Raw genomic sequence first — 23844 nt, forward strand, 5'->3', positions numbered from 1 at the left:
GTCAGCATCATGGACTGTCAGCTCTGGTGGACATTCCTTTAGTCAATATGCCAATTACACGCTCCCTCGAAACTTGTGACATCTGTGTTGTGTGACAAAACTGCACATTTTAAAGTGGCCTTTTATTGCCCCCCCCCCCCCCCCCCCCCCCCAGCACAAGGTGCACCTGTGTAATGATCATGCTGTTTAATCAGCTTCTTGATATGCCACACCTGTCAGGTGGATGGATTATCTTGGCAAAGGAGAAATGCTCACTAACAGGGATATAAACAAATGTGTAAACAAAAATGTGTGCACAAAATTTGAGAGGAATAAGCTTGGAACATTTGTGGGATTGTTTATTTTAGCTTCATGAATCATGGGACCAACACTTTACACCAGGAAGTAAATGAGTTAATAGACCAATAAGAAAGACGTCGAAACCTCTCTGCCAATAACAGATCATTTTCAGTTTTCCAGACCACTCCCAGACTGTCATAGCTAAATTCTTGCTTGAGAAATAGCTCTTTGCTAAAATAAGCTATTTTAGTTTCTTTTTGACCATTTTAATGAAAAACAATCGCAGTAAGGTACTTACCCAGAAATGATTTAATATTGAGATTTTTTTTAAATTAAAACATCTGCATTGGACCTTTGACCCTGAAGAGAGGATGTAGCAGTCTGGTCTCAGAGTTACAGCCCTGTCTCAGACCTAGAAAAGATGGGGCAAAGTTCTGTTGGTCTGCAGAGCAGAGCTAGGACATGCCGCGGGGAGCTCTTGTCTGCGTTGTCTGTAGAAACCTCACGTGTGTTGGTCCGTCTCCATATCAGTAGCTGGTGAGAGTAGTGTGTTCTCCTCTGAGACATGTTCTACACCACAGGGAGAAGGGTGACCACATCTCCTAGATATATTCCTGACTCATGCAACTGCATGTGCTACATTGAGTGTATGGTTGACCACAAGACTGTTAAAGCCTGCAGAGCTAAAGCCAAGGCGAGCATGGCTCCCCTCAAGCCTGCTGCTGGTTTTTGTAGTACTCTCTCAGCATAGCTGCTGGTCTTTGTAGTTCTCTCAGCCTAGCTGCTGGTCTTTGTAGTTCTCTCAGCCTAGCTGCTGGTCTTTGTAGTTCTCTCAGCCTAGCCGCTGGTCTTTGTAGTTCTCTCAGCCTAGCCGCTGGTCTTTGTAGTTCTCTCAGCCTAGCCGCTGGTCTTTGTAGTTCGCTCAGCCTAGCTACTGGTCTTTGTAGTTCTCTCAGCCTAGCCGCTGGTCTTGGTAATTCTCTCAACCTAGCTGCTGGTCTTTGTAATTCTCTCAACCTAGTTGCTGGTCTTTGTAGTTCTCTCAGCCTAGCCGCTGGTCTTTGTAGTTCTCTCAGCCTAGCCGCTGGTCTTTGTAGTTCTCTCAGCCTAGCCGCTGGTCTTGGTAATTCTCTCAACCTAGCCGCTGGTCTTTGTAGTTCTCTCAGCCTAGCCGCTGGTCTTTGTAGTTCTCTCAGCCTAGCCGCTGGTCTTGGTAATTCTCTCAACCTAGCTGCTGGTCTTTGTAGTTCTCTCAGCCTAGCCGCTGGTCTTTGTAGTTCTCTCAGCCTAGCCGCTGGTCTTTGTAGTTCTCTCAGCCCTGCTGCTAGTGTTGGCTCACTGAGCTAAAGCGAAGTCATTGCCCGGGTAGCTAATGTGAGTCTTTAGCTCTACAACAGGGTTTCTCTCAGCCCTGCTGTTGGTCCTTAACATCCAGTTTGTGCACCACCCTGAAGGCCTCTAGGAACTCGTTGAAGTCGATGCTACCATCCTTGTTGAAGTCTATACTCTTAGCCAGTTCATCTATGGCCCGGTCATCCACCTCCACACCTAGGTGAGCACTAAACAGATGCCAGGTCTGACGGAACTCCTCGATGGATATCTGACCTGGATGGGGAGAGACAGTGAGAGAAACTAAGGAATACTAAAACGGTTTTCTGTCTAACAAGCTAATGGTTAATATAGCATGATGTGAACTAGCAGGCGTATGAGCTGTAAAAGTAATCAGAGTAACGTACCAGAGTGGTCTTTGTCCATGATGTTGAAGATAATTTCAAGGTCTGTTCGATATCTGTAAAGAGTTTTAGCCAAGTTTGGAGTGACCTGAACAAAACACAGAGGGAGATTTTGTGAAAGGAGCAGCTTTATTGATTGCCAAATAAAATCAATCAATTGATCGATCAGTCTCTTCCTGGTTCTGACCTGGGGTATGGGTTGTCCCGGGCCCATGTCCTCGAAGCAGGACTGGTACTCGATGCTGCCATCTGGTGCCAGCCGTGCCAGGCGCGGGCGCAGAGTCCTCCAGGGCAGGTCCAGTCTCACGACTGACTCCACCACCAGGGCCCACTCACAGACAGAGATACAGCCTGGAACAGACAGTCTAACTTACTGACAGAGATACAGCCTGGAACAGACAGTCTAACTCACTGACAGACATACAGCCTGGAACAGACAGTCTAACTCACTGACAGACAGAGATACAGCCTGGAACAGACAGTCTAACTCACTGACGGATAGAGATACAGCCTGGACCAGACAGTCTAACTCACTGACAGACAGAGATACAGCCTGGAACAGACAGTCTAACTCACTGACAGACAGAGATACAGCCTGGACCAGACAGTCTAACTCACTGACAGAGATACAGCCTGGAACAGACAGTCTAACTCACTGACAGAGATACAGCCTGGAACAGACAGTCTAACTCACTGACAGACAGAGATACAGCCTAGAACAGACAGTCTAACTCACTGACAGACAGAGATACAGCCTGGAACAGACAGTCTAACTCACTGACAGAGATACAGCCTGGAACAGACAGTCTAACTCACTGACAGAGATACAGCCTGGAACAGACAGTCTAACTCACTGACAGACAGAGATACAGCCTGGAACAGACAGTCTAACTCACTGACAGACAGAGATACAGCCTGGACCAGACAGTCTAACTCACTGACAGACAGAGATACAGCCTGGAACAGACAGTCTAACTCACTGACAGACAGAGATACAGCCTGGACCAGACAGTCTAACTCACTGACAGAGATACAGCCTGGAACAGACAGTCTAACTCACAGACAAAGATACAGCCTGGACCAGACAGTCTAACTCACTGACAGACAGAGATACAGCCTGGACCAGACAGTCTAACTCACTGACAGACAGAGATACAGCCTGAAACAGACAGTCTAACTCACTGACAGACAGAGATACAGCCTGGAACAGACAGTCTAACTCACTGACAGAGATACAGCCTGGAACAGACAGTCTAACTCACTGACAGAGATACAGCCTGGAACAGACAGTCTAACTCACTGACAGACAGAGATACAGCCTGGAACAGACAGTCTAACTCACTGACAGACAGAGATACAGCCTGGAACAGACAGTCTAACTCACTGACAGACAGAGATACAGCCTGGACCAGACAGTCTAACTCACTGACAGACAGAGATACAGCCTGGAACAGACAGTCTAACTCACTGACAGACAGAGATACAGCCTGGACCAGACAGTCTAACTCACTGACAGAGATACAGCCTGGAACAGACAGTCTAACTCACAGACAGAGATACAGCCTGGACCAGACAGTCTAACTCACTGACAGACAGAGATACAGCCTGGACCAGACAGTCTAACTCACTGACAGACAGAGATACAGCCTGAAACAGACAGTCTAACTCACTGACAGACAGAGATACAGCCTGGACCAGACAGTCTAACTCACTGACAGAGATACAGCCTGGACCAGACAGTCTAACTCACTGACAGAGATACAGCCTAGAACAGACAGTCTAACTCACTGACAGACAGAGATACAGCCTGGAACAGACAGTCTAACTCACTGACAGACAGAGATACAGCCTGGACCAGACAGTCTAACTCACTGACAGAGATACAGCCTGGAACAGACAGTCTAACTCACTGACAGACAGAGATACAGCCTGGACCAGACAGTTTAACTCACTGACAGAGATACAGCCTGGAACAGACAGTCTAACTCACAGACAAAGATACAGCCTGGACCAGACAGTCTAACTCACTGACAGACAGAGATACAGCCTGGACCAGACAGTCTAACTCACTGACAGACAGAGATACAGCCTGAAACAGACAGTCTAACTCACTGACAGACAGAGATACAGCCTGGACCAGACAGTCTAACTCACTGACAGAGATACAGCCTGGAACAGACAGTCTAACTCACTGACAGACAGAGATACAGCCTAGAACAGACAGTCTAACTCACTGACAGACAGAGATACAGCCTGGAACAGACAGTCTAACTCACTGACAGAGATACAGCCTGGAACAGACAGTCTAACTCACTGACAGAGATACAGCCTGGAACAGACAGTCTAACTCACTGACAGACAGAGATACAGCCTGGAACAGACAGTCTAACTCACTGACAGACAGAGATACAGCCTGGAACAGACAGTCTAACTCACTGACAGACAGAGATACAGCCTGGACCAGACAGTCTAACTCACTGACAGACAGAGATACAGCCTGGAACAGACAGTCTAACTCACTGACAGACAGAGATACAGCCTGGACCAGACAGTCTAACTCACTGACAGAGATACAGCCTGGAACAGACAGTCTAACTCACAGACAGAGATACAGCCTGGACCAGACAGTCTAACTCACTGACAGACAGAGATACAGCCTGGACCAGACAGTCTAACTCACTGACAGACAGAGATACAGCCTGAAACAGACAGTCTAACTCACTGACAGACAGAGATACAGCCTGGACCAGACAGTCTAACTCACTGACAGAGATACAGCCTGGACCAGACAGTCTAACTCACTGACAGAGATACAGCCTAGAACAGACAGTCTAACTCACTGACAGACAGAGATACAGCCTGGAACAGACAGTCTAACTCACTGACAGACAGAGATACAGCCTGGACCAGACAGTCTAACTCACTCACAGACAGAGATACAGCCTGGACCAGACAGTCTAACTCACTGACAGACAGAGATACAGCCTGGACCAGACAGTCTAACTCACTGACAGACAGAGATACAGCCTGGAACAGACAGTCTAACTCACTGACAGACAGAGATACAGCCTGGACCAGACAGTCTAACTCACTGACAGAGATACAGCCTGGAACAGACAGTCTAACTCACTGACAGACAGAGATACAGCCTGGACCAGACAGTCTAACTCACTGACAGAGATACAGCCTGGAACAGACAGTCTAACTCACAGACAGAGATACAGCCTGGACCAGACAGTCTAACTCACTGACAGACAGAGATACAGCCTGGACCAGACAGTCTAACTCACTGACAGACAGAGATACAGCCTGAAACAGACAGTCTAACTCACTGACAGACAGAGATACAGCCTGGACCAGACAGTCTAACTCACTGACAGAGATACAGCCTGGAACAGACAGTCTAACTCACTGACAGACAGAGATACAGCCTAGAACAGACAGTCTAACTCACTGACAGACAGAGATACAGCCTGGAACAGACAGTCTAACTCACTGACAGACAGAGATACAGCCTGGAACAGACAGTCTAACTCACTGACAGACAGAGATACAGCCTGGACCAGACAGTCTAACTCACTGACAGAGATACAGCCTGGAACAGACAGTCTAACTCACAGACAGAGATACAGCCTGGACCAGACAGTCTAACTCACTGACAGACAGAGATACAGCCTGGACCAGACAGTCTAACTCACTGACAGAGATACAGCCTAGAACAGACAGTCTAACTCACTGACAGACAGAGATACAGCCTGGAACAGACAGTCTAACTCACTGACAGAGATACAGCCTGGACCAGACAGTCTAACTCACTGACAGAGATACAGCCTAGAACAGACAGTCTAACTCACTGACAGACAGAGATACAGCCTGGAACAGACAGTCTAACTCACTGACAGACAGAGATACAGCCTGGACCAGACAGTCTAACTCACTCACAGACAGAGATACAGCCTGGACCAGACAGTCTAACTCACTGACAGACAGAGATACAGCCTGGAACAGACAGTCTAACTCACTGACAGACAGAGATACAGCCTGGAACAGACAGTCGAACTCACTGACAGCCTGGAACAGACAGTCTAACTCACAGACAGACAGATATACAGCCTGGAACAGACAGTCTAACTCACTCACAGACAGAGATACAGCCTGGACCAGACAGTCTAACTCACTGACAGACAAAGATACAGCCTGGACCAGACAGTCTAACTCACTGACAGACAGAGATACAGCCTGGAACAGACAGTCTAACTCACTGACAGACAGAGATACAGCCTGGACCAGACAGTCTAACTCACTGACAGACAGAGATACAGCCTGGAACAGACAGTCTAACTCACTGACAGACAGAGATACAGCCTGGACCAGACAGTCTAACTCACTGACAGACAGAGATACAGCCTGGAACAGACAGTCTAACTCACTGACAGACAGAGATACAGCCTGGAACAGACAGTCTAACTCACTGACAGACAGAGATACAGCCTGGAACAGACAGTCTAACTCACTGACAGAGATACAGCCTGGACCAGACAGTCTAACTCACTGACAGAGACACAGCCTAGAACAGACAGTCTAACTCACTGACAGACAGAGATACAGCCTGGAACAGACAGTCTAACTCACTGACAGACAGAGATACAGCCTGGACCAGACAGTCTAACTCACTCACAGACAGAGATACAGCCTGGACCAGACAGTCTAACTCACTGACAGACAGAGATACAGCCTGGAACAGACAGTCTAACTCACTGACAGATAGAGATACAGCCTGGAACAGACAGTCTAACTCACTGACAGACAGAGATACAGCCTGGACCAGACAGTCGAACTCACTGACAGCCTGGAACAGACAGTCTAACTCACAGACAGACAGAGATACAGCCTGGAACAGACAGTCTAACTCACTGACAGACAGAGATACAGCCTGGACCAGACAGTCTAACTCACTGACAGAGATACAGCCTGGAACAGACAGTCTAACTCACTGACAGACAGAGATACAGCCTGGACCAGACAGTCTAACTCACTGACAGCCTGGAACAGACAGTCTAACTCACAGACAGACAGATATACAGCCTGGAACAGACAGTCTAACTCACTCACAGACAGAGATACAGCCTGGACCAGACAGTCTAACTCACTGACAGACAGAGATACAGCCTGGAACAGACAGTCTAACTCACTGACAGAGATACAGCCTGGAACAGACAGTCTAACTCACTGACAGACAGAGATACAGCCTGGACCAGACAGTCTAACTCACTCACAGACAGAGATACAGCCTGGACCAGACAGTCTAACTCACTGACAGACAGAGATACAGCCTGGACCAGACAGTCTAACTCACTGACAGACAGAGATACAGCCTGGAACAGACAGTCTAACTCACTGACAGACAGAGATACAGCCTGGACCAGACAGTCTAACTCACTGACAGAGATACAGCCTGGAACAGACAGTCTAACTCACTGACAGACAGAGATACAGCCTGGACCAGACAGTCTAACTCACTGACAGAGATACAGCCTGGAACAGACAGTCTAACTCACAGACAGAGATACAGCCTGGACCAGACAGTCTAACTCACTGACAGACAGAGATACAGCCTGGACCAGACAGTCTAACTCACTGACAGACAGAGATACAGCCTGAAACAGACAGTCTAACTCACTGACAGACAGAGATACAGCCTGGACCAGACAGTCTAACTCACTGACAGAGATACAGCCTGGAACAGACAGTCTAACTCACTGACAGACAGAGATACAGCCTAGAACAGACAGTCTAACTCACTGACAGACAGAGATACAGCCTGGAACAGACAGTCTAACTCACTGACAGACAGAGATACAGCCTGGAACAGACAGTCTAACTCACTGACAGACAGAGATACAGCCTGGACCAGACAGTCTAACTCACTGACAGAGATACAGCCTGGAACAGACAGTCTAACTCACAGACAGAGATACAGCCTGGACCAGACAGTCTAACTCACTGACAGACAGAGATACAGCCTGGACCAGACAGTCTAACTCACTGACAGAGATACAGCCTAGAACAGACAGTCTAACTCACTGACAGACAGAGATACAGCCTGGAACAGACAGTCTAACTCACTGACAGAGATACAGCCTGGACCAGACAGTCTAACTCACTGACAGAGATACAGCCTAGAACAGACAGTCTAACTCACTGACAGACAGAGATACAGCCTGGAACAGACAGTCTAACTCACTGACAGACAGAGATACAGCCTGGACCAGACAGTCTAACTCACTCACAGACAGAGATACAGCCTGGACCAGACAGTCTAACTCACTGACAGACAGAGATACAGCCTGGAACAGACAGTCTAACTCACTGACAGACAGAGATACAGCCTGGACCAGACAGTCGAACTCACTGACAGCCTGGAACAGACAGTCTAACTCACAGACAGACAGAGATACAGCCTGGAACAGACAGTCTAACTCACTGACAGACAGAGATACAGCCTGGACCAGACAGTCTAACTCACTGACAGAGATACAGCCTGGAACAGACAGTCTAACTCACTGACAGACAGAGATACAGCCTGGAACAGACAGTCTAACTCACTGACAGCCTGGAACAGACAGTCTAACTCACAGACAGACAGATATACAGCCTGGAACAGACAGTCTAACTCACTCACAGACAGAGATACAGCCTGGACCAGACAGTCTAACTCACTGACAGACAAAGATACAGCCTGGACCAGACAGTCTAACTCACTGACAGACAGAGATACAGCCTGGAACAGACAGTCTAACTCACTGACAGACAGAGATACAGCCTGGACCAGACAGTCTAACTCACTGACAGACAGAGATACAGCCTGGAACAGACAGTCTAACTCACTGACAGACAGAGATACAGCCTGGACCAGACAGTCTAACTCACTGACAGACAGAGATACAGCCTGGAACAGACAGTCTAACTCACTGACAGACAGAGATACAGCCTGGAACAGACAGTCTAACTCACTGACAGACAGAGATACAGCCTGGAACAGACAGTCTAACTCACTGACAGAGATACAGCCTGGACCAGACAGTCTAACTCACTGACAGAGACACAGCCTAGAACAGACAGTCTAACTCACTGACAGACAGAGATACAGCCTGGAACAGACAGTCTAACTCACTGACAGACAGAGATACAGCCTGGACCAGACAGTCTAACTCACTCACAGACAGAGATACAGCCTGGACCAGACAGTCTAACTCACTGACAGACAGAGATACAGCCTGGAACAGACAGTCTAACTCACTGACAGATAGAGATACAGCCTGGAACAGACAGTCTAACTCACTGACAGACAGAGATACAGCCTGGACCAGACAGTCGAACTCACTGACAGCCTGGAACAGACAGTCTAACTCACAGACAGACAGAGATACAGCCTGGAACAGACAGTCTAACTCACTGACAGACAGAGATACAGCCTGGACCAGACAGTCTAACTCACTGACAGAGATACAGCCTGGAACAGACAGTCTAACTCACTGACAGACAGAGATACAGCCTGGACCAGACAGTCTAACTCACTGACAGCCTGGAACAGACAGTCTAACTCACAGACAGACAGATATACAGCCTGGAACAGACAGTCTAACTCACTCACAGACAGAGATACAGCCTGGACCAGACAGTCTAACTCACTGACAGACAGAGATACAGCCTGGAACAGACAGTCTAACTCACTGACAGAGATACAGCCTGGAACAGACAGTCTAACTCACTGACAGACAGAGATACAGCCTGGACCAGACAGTCTAACTCACTGACAGAGATACAGCCTGGAACAGACAGTCTAACTCACTGACAGAGGTATAGCCCGGAACAGACCCAGCACAGAGTCACTAATGATACACAATGATGGGCGCGTTCCAGGTGATCTTTATGGCAGGTGGCTACACATCTCAGAACATGACTATGTCATAGGAGTTTGGGGTGTTCTTTAACAGCTGGCAGGTGTTATTGGGTGTTATTGCCAAAATATCTTACCACTGTTACTTGTGTCATACTGCTGAAAGGCAGCCATGAGTTCTGAGCGATGAGAAAACAGCTTCTCCTGTACAGCCCTTACAGCTGAACCCTCTGCCACGTTCACCCTGCGGACGGACGGACACACACACACACGATAATCAACTCATTGTCACGCTCTGTATGTAGAGACCAGTAGGAACCGTGATCCCCCAGCCCCTACCTCCACCTCCACCTCAGCCCCTACCTCCACCCCAGCTCCTACCTCCACCTCCACCCCCTACCTCCACCTCCACCTCCACCCCCTACCTCCACCTCCACCTCCACCCCAGCCCCTACCTCCACCTCCACCCCCACCCCAGCCCCTACCTCCACCTCCACCCCCACCCCAGCCCCTACCTCCACCTCCACCCCAGCCCCTACCTCCACCCCAGCCCCTACCTCCACCTCCACCCCAGCCCCTACCTCCACCTCCACCCCAGCTCCTACCTCCACCTCCACCCCCTACCTCCACCTCCACCTCCACCCCAGCCCCTACCTCCACCTCCACCTCCACCCCAGCTCTTACCTCCAGCTCCACCCCCTACCTCCACCTCCACCTCCACCCCAGCCCCTACCTCCACCTCCACCCCAGCCCCTACCTCCACCCCAGCCCCTACCTCCACCTCCACCCCAGCCCCTACCTTCACCTCCACATCAGCCCCTACCTCCACCCCAGCCCCTACCTCCACCTCCACCCCAGCCCCTACCTCCACCTCCACCCCCTACCTCCACCTCCACCTCCACCCCAGCCCCTACCTCCACCTCCACCCCAGCCCCTACCTCCACCTCCACCCCAGCCCCTACCTCCACCTCCACCCCAGCCCCTACCTCCACCTCCACCCCAGCCCCTACCTCCACCTCCACCCCAGCTCCTACCTCCACCCCCTACTTCCACCTCCACCCCAGCCCCTACCTCCACCTCAGCCCCTTACTCCACCTCCACCCCAGCCCCTACCTCCACCCCAGCTCCTACCTCCACCCCCTACCTCCACCTCCACCTCCACCCCAGCCCCTACCTCCACCTCCACCCCAGCCCCTACCTCCACCTCCACCCCAGCCCCTACCTCCACCCCAGCCCCTACCTCCACCTCCACCCCAGCCCCTACCTCCACCTCCACCCCAGCCCCTACCTCCACCTCCACCCCAGCCCCTACCTCCACCCCAGCCCCTACCTCCACCTCCACCCCAGCCCCTACCTCCACCTCCACCCCAGCCCCTACCTCCACCTCCACCCCAGCCCCTACCTCCACCTCCACCCCAGCCCCTACGTCCACCTCCACCCCAGCCCCTACCTCCACCCCAGCCCCTACCTCCACCTCCACCCCAGCCCCTACGTCCACCTCCACCCCAGCCCCTACCTCCACCTCCACCCCAGCCCCTACCTCCACCTCCACCCCAGCCCCTACCTCCACCTCCACCCCAGCCCCTACCTCCACCTCCACTCCAGCCCCTACCTCCACCCCAGCCCCTACCTCCACCTCCACCCCAGCCCCTACCTCCACCTCCACCCCAGCCCCTACCTCCACCTCCACCCCAGCCCCTACCTCCACCTCCACTCCAGCCCCTACCTCCACCTCCACCCCAGCCCCTACCTCCACCCCAGCCCCTACCTCCACCTCCACCCCAGCCCCTACCTCCACCTCCACCCCAGCCCCTACCTCCACCTCCACCCCAGCCCCTACCTCTGAGTCAGGGTGAGTTTCCTGGTATTCCTGCTGACCTGGTACTGGAAGAAGCGAGGGACCAGCTCTCTGCCCAGTTTAATGTAGGCTCCACGGTTACTACCCTCCTCATAGTAGTTAGACGCAGAGAAAATGGTGATCACCTGAAAGAACAAAATACACTTAGATCTTATAGAGTCAGGTGGTCTACTAGAGTCAGGTGGTCTACTAGAGTCAGGTGGTCTACTGGAGTCAGGTGGTCTACTAGAGTCAGGTGGTCTACTAGAGTCAGGTGGTCTACTAGCCATGGGGGGGGGGGGGGGTAACCCAGACACAGACACATTAACTATCATATATCTTATAGAGCTAGTCCTGTTGTCTGCTAGCCATCATATCTTATATAGCTAGTCCTTTTGTCTGCTAGCCATCATATATCTTATAGAGCTAGTCCTGTTGTCTGCTAACCATCATATATCTTATAGAGCTAGTCCTGTTGTCTGCTAGCCATCATATCTTATAGAGCTAGTCCTGTTGTCTGCTAACCATCATATATCTTATAGAGCTAGTCCTGTTGTCTGCTAGCCATCATATATCTTATAGAGCTAGTCCTGTTGTCTGCTAGCCATCATATATCTTATAGAGCTAGTCATGTTGTCTGCTAGCCATCATATATCTTATAGAGCTAGTCCTGTTGTCTGCTAGCCATCATATATCTTATAGAGCTAGTCATGTTGTCTGCTAGCCATCATGTATCTTATAGAGCTAGTCATGTTGTCTGCTAGCCATCATGTATCTTATAGAGCTAGTCCTGTTGTCTGCTAGCCATCATATATCTTATAGAGCTAGTCCTGTTGTCTGCTAGCCATCATATATCTTATAGAGCTAGTCATGTTGTCTGCTAGCCATCATGTATCTTATAGAGCTAGTCATGTTGTCTGCTAGCCATCATGTATCTTATAGAGCTAGTCCTGTTGTCTGCTAGCCATCATATATCTTATAGAGCTAGTCCTGTTGTCTGCTAGCCATCATGTATCTTATAGAGCTAGTCCTGTTCAATGGAGATTAGAAACAGGCCTAACAGATCACCTGTCCGTCGTGGCAGACTTCGTAGCCCTCCTGTTTACACTCATGTGATCTGATCAGCAGAGTCATGCCGTGTCTCTCCAGCAGGCGTCTGGTCACGTCTGGCCCGAAGTAACTGCCTCCTCCCCTGAAGGTGTTGGGACTGCAGCCTGGCTGGCTCTTCGGGTCGCTCCACAGCAAATCTACTACCTTCAACACGACACACAGTCAGAATGGTCACTACTACCGGAATGCAGGATAACTTCCTGTTGGACAATGTTTCAACTATATATCAACTTTACTAGGAAGAGAAAAGAGCAGGAAGCCAAATTCTGCAAGTCTATTTTGTAATCTTCTTGATCCACCGAACCACCACGGTTTAGCCTCCAGCCTGTAGGTGGCGCTCTGCTCTCACCTGTTTCCACTCCAACTCCTCCCTGGGCGGCTGACGGACGGGGAGGGCGGTGAAGGAGTCCAGGAAGGGCACCTAACAATAATAATATATTATTAATATTGTTATTATTATTGGTTGTTATTATTATCATCATCATTAGGAAGAACACCTGGAGGTTGTCGGTGGGGCTCAGCATGCTGGGAGAAAGGCAGCGGCACAGAGTGAGGCGGGACGACCCCCGGGGGGAGCACAGTGAGGATGAGGAGGAAGAGGAGGAGCTGCCCTGTCTGGTGAGGTGACGTCTCTTCTTGGGGGTGTTGCCATGGTCCTGACCCCTGCTCCTACACCTGGGGCTCTCTGGCTGGCCCCTGCTCCTACACCTGGGGCTCTCTGGCTGGCCCCTGCTCCTACACCTGGGGCTCTCTGGCTGGCCCCTGCTCCTACACCGGGGGCTCTCTGGCTGGCCCCTGCTCCTACACCTGGGGCTCTCTGGCTGGCCCCTGCTCCTACACCGGGGGCTCTCTGGCTGGCCCCTGCTCCTACACCGGGGGCTCTCTGGCTGGCCCCTGCTCCTACACCGGGGGCTCTCTGGCTGGCCCCTGCTCCTACACCGGGGGCTCTCTGTCTGGCCCTGAGTAGAGTAGAGAATATTTATTGTCCCTGATTGTAGACTTTACAGCTGATAGTCAATAAAATACACATATACAAAATAAAACAAGAACACAATGTAATACTGAACATCCTACTATATCAGGACGTGTCCTGACTACTGCTGCTAGTCACCTCCATCCTACTGTATCAGGACCTGACCTGTCTACTGCTCCTAGTCAACTCCATCCTACTGTATCAGGATGTGACCTGTCTACTGCTGCTAGTCACCTCCATCCTACTGTATCAGGAACTGACCTGTCTACTGCTGCTAGTCACCTCCATCCTACTGTATCAGGAACTGACCTGTCTACTGCTGCTAGTCACCTCCATCCTACTGTATCAGGAACTGACCTGTCTACTGCTGCTAGTCACCTCCATCCTACTGTATCAGGAACTGACCTGTCTACTGCTGCTAGTCACCTCCATCCTACTGTATCAGGAACTGACCTGTCTACTGCTCCTAGTCATCCTACTGTATCAGGAACTGACCTGTCTACTGCTCCTAGTCACCTCTATCCTACTGTATCAGGAACTGACCTGTCTACTGCTGCTAGTCACCTCCATCCTACTGTATCAGGAACTGACCTGTCTACTGCTCCTAGTCATCCTACTGTATCAGGAACTGACCTGTCTACTGCTCCTAGTCACCTCCATCCTACTGTATCAGGAACTGACCTGTCTACTGCTCCTAGTCACCTCCATCCTACTGTATCAGGAACTGACCTGTCTACTGCTCCTAGTCACCTCCATCCTACTGTATCAGGAACTGACCTGTCTACTGCTCCTAGTCACCTCCATCCTACTGTATCAGGAACTGACCTGTCTACTGCTCCTAGTCACCTCCATCCTACTGTATCAGGAACTGACCTGTCTACTGCTCCTAGTCACTGACCTCTACTGCTGCTACTGTATCAGGAACTGACCTGTCTACTGCTGCTAGTCACCTCCATCCTACTGTATCAGGAACTGACCTGTCTACTGCTCCTAGTCACCTCCATCCTACTGTATCAGGAACTGACCTGTCTACTGCTCCTAGTCACCTCCATCCTACTGTATCAGGAACTGACCTGTCTACTGCTCCTAGTCACCTCCATCCTACTGTATCAGGAACTGACCTGTCTACTGCTCCTAGTCACCTCCATCCTACTGTATCAGGAACTGACCTGTCTACTGCTCCTAGTCACCTCCATCCTACTGTATCAGGAACTGACCTGTCTACTGCTCCTAGTCACCTCCATCCTACTGTATCAGGAACTGACCTGTCTACTGCCCCTAGTCACCTCCATCCTACTGTATCAGGAACTGACCTGTCTACTGCTCCTAGTCACCTCCATCCTACTGTATCAGGAACTGACCTGTCTACTGCTCCTAGTCACCTCCATCCTACTGTATCAGGAACTGACCTGTCTACTGCTCCTAGTCACCTCCATCCTACTGTATCAGGAACTGACCTGTCTACTGCTCCTAGTCATCCTCCATCCTACTGTATCAGGAACTGACCTGTCTACTGCTCCTAGTCATCCTACTGTATCAGGAACTGACCTGTCTACTGCTCCTAGTCATCCTACTGTATCAGGAACTGACCTGTCTACTGCTCCTAGTCATCCTCCAGGAACTGACCTGTCTACTGTATCAGGAACTGACCTGTCTACTGCTCCTAGTCATCCTACTGTATCAGGAACTGACCTGTCTACTGCTCCTAGTCATCCTACTGTATCAGGAACTGACCTGTCTACTGCTCCTAGTCATCCTACTGTATCAGGAACTGACCTGTCTACTGCTCCTAGTCACCTCCATCCTACTGTATCAGGAACTGACCTGTCTACTGCTCCTAGTCACCTCCATCCTACTGTATCAGGAACTGACCTGTCTACTGCTCCTAGTCACCTCCATCCTACTGTATCAGGAACTGACCTGTCTACTGCTCCTAGTCACCTCCATCCTACTGTATCAGGAACTGACCTGTCTACTGCTCCTAGTCACCTCCATCCTACTGTATCAGGAACTGACCTGTCTACTGCTCCTAGTCACCTCCATCCTACTGTATCAGGAACTGACCTGTCTACTGCTCCTAGTCACCTCCATCCTACTGTATCAGGAACTGACCTGTCTACTGCTCCTAGTCACCTCCATCCTACTGTATCAGGAACTGACCTGTCTACTGCTCCTAGTCACCTGTATCAGGAACTGACCTGTCTACTGTATCACCTCCATCCTACTGTATCAGGAACTGACCTGTCTACTGCTCCTAGTCACCTCCATCCTACTGTATCAGGAACTGACCTGTCTACTGCTCCTAGTCACCTCCATCCTACTGTATCAGGAACTGACCTGTCTACTGCTCCTAGTCACCTCCATCCTACTGTATCAGGAACTGACCTGTCTACTGCTCCTAGTCACTCCACTACTGTATCAGGAACTGACCTGTCTACTGCTCCTAGTCACCTCCATCCTACTGTATCAGGAACTGACCTGTCTACTGCTCCTAGTCACCTCCATCCTACTGTATCAGGAACTGACCTGTCTACTGCTCCTAGTCACCTCCATCCTACTGTATCAGGAACTGACCTGTCTACTGCTCCTAGTCACCTCCATCCTCATCCTACTGTATCAGGAACTGACCTGTCTACTGCTCCTAGTCACCTCCATCCTACTGTATCAGGAACTGACCTGTCTACTGCTCCTAGTCACCTCCATCCTACTGTATCAGGAACTGACCTGTCTACTGCTCCTAGTCAGTCACCTCCATCCTACTGTATCAGGAACTGACCTGTCTACTGCTCCTAGTCACCTCCATCCTACTGTATCAGGAACTGACCTGTCTACTGCTCCTAGTCATCCATCCTACTGTATCAGGAACTGACCTCCTGCTCCTAGTCACCTCCATACTGTATCAGGAACTGACCTGTCTACTGCTCCTAGTCACCTCCATCCTACTGTATCAGGAACTGACCTGTCTACTGCTCCTAGTCACCTCCATCCTACTGTATCAGGAACTGACCTGTCTACTGCTCCTAGTCACCTCCATCCTACTGTATCAGGAACTGACCTGTCTACTGCTCCTAGTCATCCATACTGTATCAGGAACTGACCTGTCTACTGCTCCTAGTCACCTCCATCCTACTGTATCAGGAACTGACCTGTCTACTGCTCCTAGTCACCTCCATCCTACTGTATCAGGAACTGACCTGTCTACTGCTCCTAGTCACCTCCATCCTACTGTATCAGGAACTGACCTGTCTACTGCTCCTAGTCACCTCCATCCTACTGTATCAGGAACTGACCTGTCTACTGCTCCTAGTCACCTCCATCCTACTGTATCAGGAACTGACCTGTCTACTGCTCCTAGTCATCCATCCTACTGTATCAGGAACTGACCTGTCTACTGCTCCTAGTCACCTCCATCCTACTGTATCAGGAACTGACCTGTCTACTGCTCCTAGTCACCTCCATCCTACTGTATCAGGAACTGACCTGTCTACTGCTCCTAGTCATCACTGTATCAGGAACTGACCTGTCTACTGCTCCTAGTCATCCTACTGTATCAGGAACTGACCTGTCTACTGCTCCTAGTCACCTCCATCCTACTGTATCAGGAACTGACCTGTCTACTGCTCCTAGTCACCTCCATCCTACTGTATCAGGAACTGACCTGTCTACTGCTCCTAGTCACCTCCATCCTACTGTATCAGGAACTGACCTGTTTACTGCTCCTAGTCACCTCCATCCTACTGTATCAGGAACTGACCTGTCTACTGCTCCTAGTCACCTCCATCCTACTGTATCAGGAACTGACCTGTCTACTGCTCCTAGTCACCTCCATCCTACTGTATCAGGAACTGAGCTGTCTACTGCTCCTAGTCATCACTGTATCAGGAACTGACCTGTCTACTGCTCCTAGTCATCCTACTGTATCAGGAACTGACCTGTCTACTGCTCCTAGTCACCTCCATCCTACTGTATCAGGAACTGACCTGTCTACTGCTCCTAGTCACCTCCATCCTACTGTATCAGGAACTGACCTGTCTACTGCTCCTAGTCACCTCCATCCTACTGTATCAGGAACTGACCTGTCTACTGCTCCTAGTCACCTCCATCCTACTGTATCAGGAACTGACCTGTCTACTGCTCCTAGTCACCTCCATCCTACTGTATCAGGAACTGACCTGTCTACTGCTCCTAGTCATCCTACTGTATCAGGAACTGACCTGTCTACTGCTCCTAGTCACCTCCATCCTACTGTATCAGGAACTGACCTGTCTACTGCTCCTAGTCACCTCCATCCTACTGTATCAGGAACTGACCTGTCTACTGCTCCTAGTCACCTCCATCCTACTGTATCAGGAACTGACCTGTCTACTGCTCCTAGTCACCTCCATCCTACTGTATCAGGAACTGACCTGTCTACTGCTCCTAGTCACCTCCATCCTACTGTATCAGGAACTGACCTGTTTACTGCTCCTAGTCACCTCCATCCTACTGTATCAGGAACTGACCTGTCTACTGCTCCTAGTCACCTCCATCCTACTGTATCAGGAACTGACCTGTCTACTGCTCCTAGTCACCTCCATCCTACTGTATCAGGAACTGAGCTGTCTACTGCTCCTAGTCATCACTGTATCAGGAACTGACCTGTCTACTGCTCCTAGTCATCCTACTGTATCAGGAACTGACCTGTCTACTGCTCCTAGTCACCTCCATCCTACTGTATCAGGAACTGACCTGTCTACTGCTCCTAGTCACCTCCATCCTACTGTATCAGGAACTGACCTGTCTACTGCTCCTAGTCACCTCCATCCTACTGTATCAGGAACTGACCTGTCTACTGCTCCTAGTCACCTCCATCCTACTGTATCAGGAACTGACCTGTCTACTGCTCCTAGTCACCTCCATCCTACTGTATCAGGAACTGACCTGTCTACTGCTCCTAGTCATCCTACTGTATCAGGAACTGACCTGTCTACTGCTCCTAGTCACCTCCATCCTACTGTATCAGGAACTGACCTGTCTACTGCTCCTAGTCACCTCCATCCTACTGTATCAGGAACTGACCTGTCTACTGCTCCTAGCCACCTCCATCCTACTGTATCAGGAACTGACCTGTCTACTGCTCCTAGTCACCTCCATCCTACTGTATCAGGAACTGACCTGTCTACTGCTCCTAGTCACCTCCATCCTACTGTATCAGGAACTGACCTGTCTACTGCTCCTAGTCATCCTACTGTATCAGGAACTGACCTGTCTACTGCTCCTAGTCACCTCCATCCTACTGTATCAGGAACTGACCTGTCTACTGCTCCTAGTCACCTCCATCCTACTGTATCAGGAACTGACCTGTCTACTGCTCCTAGTCATCACTGTATCAGGAACTGACCTGTCTACTGCTCCTAGTCATCCTACTGTATCAGGAACTGACCTGTCTACTGCTCCTAGTCACCTCCATCCTACTGTATCAGGAACTGACCTGTCTACTGCTCCTAGTCACCTCCATCCTACTGTATCAGGAACTGACCTGTCTACTGCTCCTAGTCACCTCCATCCTACTGTATCAGGAACTGACCTGTTTACTGCTCCTAGTCACCTCCATCCTACTGTATCAGGAACTGACCTGTCTACTGCTCCTAGTCACCTCCATCCTACTGTATCAGGAACTGACCTGTCTACTGCTCCTAGTCACCTCCATCCTACTGTATCAGGAACTGAGCTGTCTACTGCTCCTAGTCATCACTGTATCAGGAACTGACCTGTCTACTGCTCCTAGTCATCCTACTGTATCAGGAACTGACCTGTCTACTGCTCCTAGTCACCTCCATCCTACTGTATCAGGAACTGACCTGTCTACTGCTCCTAGTCACCTCCATCCTACTGTATCAGGAACTGACCTGTCTACTGCTCCTAGTCACCTCCATCCTACTGTATCAGGAACTGACCTGTCTACTGCTCCTAGTCACCTCCATCCTACTATATCAGGAACTGACCTGTCTACTGCTCCTAGTCACCTCCATCCTACTATATCAGGAACTGACCTGTCTACTGCTCCTAGTCACCTCCAGATGGTTCAGACTCCTCCTAGGAAGCCTCAGGGCAGATTTCACCTGCCAATCAGTAGACAGAGGAAAGAGAGTACCGTTATCTTGAATCCCCACTGACTGAATGTCACTCTGTTTCACTACAGTCAGGGATGGAAATGAAGCCAGTCTGCTAGCCCGAGGCTAGTACGTTTCAGACCGGGTCAGTAGAAAAATGTGTGTGTATTTTCAAAGATCTCATGGCACTTATTTCGGACCCGAGCCAGTAAAAAGTGTGGTCTACTAGCCCGGGTAGCCAGTGGCAACAGTCCTTCAGTTTTATCCCAGCCAGTGTGGATTGCAGGCTAGAGAACAGTAGGATGAATCTTTGTTGTTCCAAATGGCAGACTATTTTGTTGACAGAAAACAAGGTCATATGATTCTCTCAATGGAACAACTACACATTCTGATATCTGGACCATTTCCTCATAGGCTACTACCCAGGACCTACAGTACAGGAACTACTACCCAGGACCTACCGTACAGGACCTACCGTACAGGACCTACAACCCAGGACCTACCGTACAGGACCTACAGTACAGGACCTACTACCCAGGACCTACAGTACAGGACCTACTACCCAGGACCTACCGTACAGGACCTACTACCCAGGACCTACTGCACAGGACCTACCGCACAGGACCTACCGCACAGGACCTACCGCACAGGAACTACCGTACAGGATCTACCGTACAGGACCTACAGTACAGGACCTACTACCAAGGACCTACTACCAAGGACCTACTACCCAGGACCTACAGTACAGGACCTACAGTACAGGACCTACCGTACAGGACCTACCGTACAGGACCTACCGTACAGGACCTAGTACCCAGGACCTACAGTACAGGACCTAGTACCCAGGACCTACATTACAGGACCTAGTACCCAGGACCTACAGTACAGGACCTAGTACCCAGGACCTACAGTACAGGACCTACTACCCAGGACCTACAGTACAGGACCTACTACCCAGGAGCTACTACCCAGGAGCTACTACCCAGGAGCTACAGTACAGGACCTACCGTACAGGACCTAGTACCCAGGACCTATTACCCAGGACCTACAGTACAGGACCTACAGTACAGGACCTACAGTACAGGACCTAGTACCCAGGACCTACAGTACAGGACCTAGTACCCAGGACCTACAGTACAGGACCTAGTACCCAGGACCTACCGTACAGGACCTATGGTACAGGACCTACTACCCAGGACCTACAGTACAGGACCTACTACCCAGGACCTACAGTACAGGACCTAGTACCCAGGACCTACCGTACAGAACCTATAGTACAGGACCTACTACCCAGGACCTACAGTACAGGACCTACAGTACAGGACCTACAGTACAGCACCTACAGTACAGAACCTATGGTACAGGACCTACTACCCAGGACCTACAGTGCAGGACCTACTACCCAGGACCTACAGTACAGGACCTACAGTATAGGACCTACAGTACAGGACCTACAGTACAGGACCTACTACCCAGGACCTACAGTACAGGACCTACTACCCAGGACCTACAGTACAGGACCTACAGTGCAGGACCTACAGTACAGCACCTACAGTACAGAACCTACAGTACAGGACCTAGTACCCAGGACCTACCGTACAGAACCTATAGTACAGGACCTACTACCCAGGAACTACAGTACAGCACCTACTACCCAGGAGCTACAGTAAAGGACCTACTACCCAGGACCTACAGTACAGGACCTACTACCCAGGACCTACAGTACAGGACCTACAGTACAGGACCTACAGAACAGGACCTACAGAACAGGACCTACAGAACAGGACCTACCGTACAGGACCTACCGTACAGGACCTACCGTACAGGACCTACCATACAGGACCTATAGTACAGGATCTAGTACCCAGGACCTACTACCCAGGACCTACAGTACAGGACCTACTACCCAGGACCTACTACCCAGGACCTACAGTACAGGACCTACAGTATAGGACCTAGTACCCAGGACCTACTACCCAGGACCTACAGTACAAGACCTACAGTACAGGACCTACAGTACAGGACCTACTACCCAGGACCTACTACCCAGGACGTACAGTACAGGACAGGATCTACAGTACCTGTAGGTTTACAATCTGTTTTCACCTTGTGTCTCTCTATGGAGCTGAGGAAATACAGGACCTACTACCCAGGACCTACAGTACAGGACCTACAGTACAGGACCTACAGAACAGGGCCTACCGTACAGGACCTACCATACAGGACCTACCATACAGGACCTACAGTACAGGACCTACAGTACAGGACCTACTACCCAGGACCTACAGTACAGGACCTAGTACCCAGGACCTACCGTACAGGACCTATAGTGCAGGATCTAGTACCCAGGACCTACTACCCAGGACCTAAAGTACAGGACCTACTACCCAGGACCTACTACCCAGGACCTACAGTACAGGACCTACAGTACAGGACCTACTACCCAGGACCTACTACCCAGGACCTACAGTACAGGACCTACAGTACAGGACCTACTACCCAGGACCTACTACCCAGGACGTACAGTACAGGACAGGATCTACAGTACCTGTAGTTTTACAATCTGTTTTCACCTTGTGTCTCTCTATAGAGCTGAGGAAATACAGGATCTACAGTACCTGTAGGTTTACAATCTGTTTTCACCTTGTGTCTCTCTATAGAGCTGAGGAAATACAGGATCTACAGTACCTGTAGGTTTACAATCTGTTTTCACCTTGTGTCTCTCTATAGAGCTAAGGAAATACAGGATCTACAGTAACTGTAGGTTTACAATCTGTTTTCACCTTGTGTCTCTCTATAGAGCTGAGGAAATACAGGATCTACAGTACCTGTAGGTTTACAATCTGTTTTCACCTTGTGTCTCTCTATAGAGCTGAGGAAATACAGGATCTACAGTACCTGTAGGTTTACAATCTGTTTTCACCTTGTGTCTCTCTATAGAGCTGAGGAAATACAGGATCTACAGTAACTGTAGGTTTACAATCTGTTTTCACCTTGTGTCTCTCTATAGAGGTGAGGAAATACAGGATCTACAGTGCAGGACCTACAGTACAGGACCTACAGTACAGGACCTACAGTACAGGACCTACAGTACAGGACCTACAGTACAGGACCTACTACCCAGGTCCTACAGTACAGGACCTACTACCCAGGACCTACAGTACAGGACCTACAGTGCAGGACCTACAGTGCAGGACCTACAGTACAGGACCTACAGTACAGGACCTACTACCCAGGTCCTACAGTACAGGACCTACTACCCAGGACCTACAGTACAGGACCTACTACCCAGGACCTACTACCCAGGACCTACAGTATAGGACTTACTACCCAGGACCTACAGTACAGGACCTACAGTACAGGACCTACAGTATAGGACCTACAGTACAGGGCCTACTACCCAGGGCCTACAGTACAGGATCTACTACCCAGGACCTACAGTATAGGACCTACTACCCAGGACCTACAGTACAGGACCTACCGTACAGGACCTACAGTACAGGACCTACTACCCAGGTCCTACAGTACAGGACCTACTACCCAGGACCTACAGTACAGGACCTACTACCCAGGATCGACAGTATACGACCTACTACCCAGGACCTACAGTACAGGACCTACAGTACAGGACCTACAGTACAGGGCCTACAGTACAGGACCTACTACCCAGGACCTACTACCCAGGACCTACAGTACAGGACCTACTACCCAGGACCTACTACCCAGGACCTACTACCCAGGACCTACAGTATACGACCTACTACCCAGGACCTACAGTACAGGACCTACAGTATAGGACCTACTACCCAGGACCTACAGTACAGGATCTACTACCCAGGACCTACCGTACAGGACCTACCGTACAGGACCTACAGTACAGGACCTACAGTACAGGACCTACTACCCAGGACCTACAGTAC

General features: G+C 50.2%; 1 protein-coding gene across 1 annotated transcript in view; it reads right to left on the minus strand.

Moving 5' to 3' along the window:
- Positions 1-1684: 1684 nt before the first annotated feature.
- The window catches only part of LOC139372242 (serine/threonine-protein phosphatase with EF-hands 1-like), a 31216-nt gene continuing 9056 nt past the window's right edge, over positions 1685-23844 (minus strand). The window contains exons 10-19 of the mRNA XM_071112005.1: positions 19861-19933; positions 16720-16726; positions 13357-13558; positions 13209-13280; positions 12818-13003; positions 11753-11895; positions 10050-10156; positions 2200-2363; positions 2016-2100; positions 1685-1884 (exon numbers count right to left, since the gene is read on the minus strand). Of these exons, the coding sequence (XP_070968106.1) occupies positions 1685-1884; positions 2016-2100; positions 2200-2363; positions 10050-10156; positions 11753-11895; positions 12818-13003; positions 13209-13280; positions 13357-13558; positions 16720-16726; positions 19861-19933 (1239 nt within the window). The remainder of the gene's footprint in view (positions 1885-2015; positions 2101-2199; positions 2364-10049; positions 10157-11752; positions 11896-12817; positions 13004-13208; positions 13281-13356; positions 13559-16719; positions 16727-19860; positions 19934-23844) is intronic.

Source organism: Oncorhynchus clarkii, chromosome 18, assembly GCF_045791955.1.
Source record: "Oncorhynchus clarkii lewisi isolate Uvic-CL-2024 chromosome 18, UVic_Ocla_1.0, whole genome shotgun sequence".
Taxonomy (NCBI): domain Eukaryota; kingdom Metazoa; phylum Chordata; class Actinopteri; order Salmoniformes; family Salmonidae; genus Oncorhynchus; species Oncorhynchus clarkii.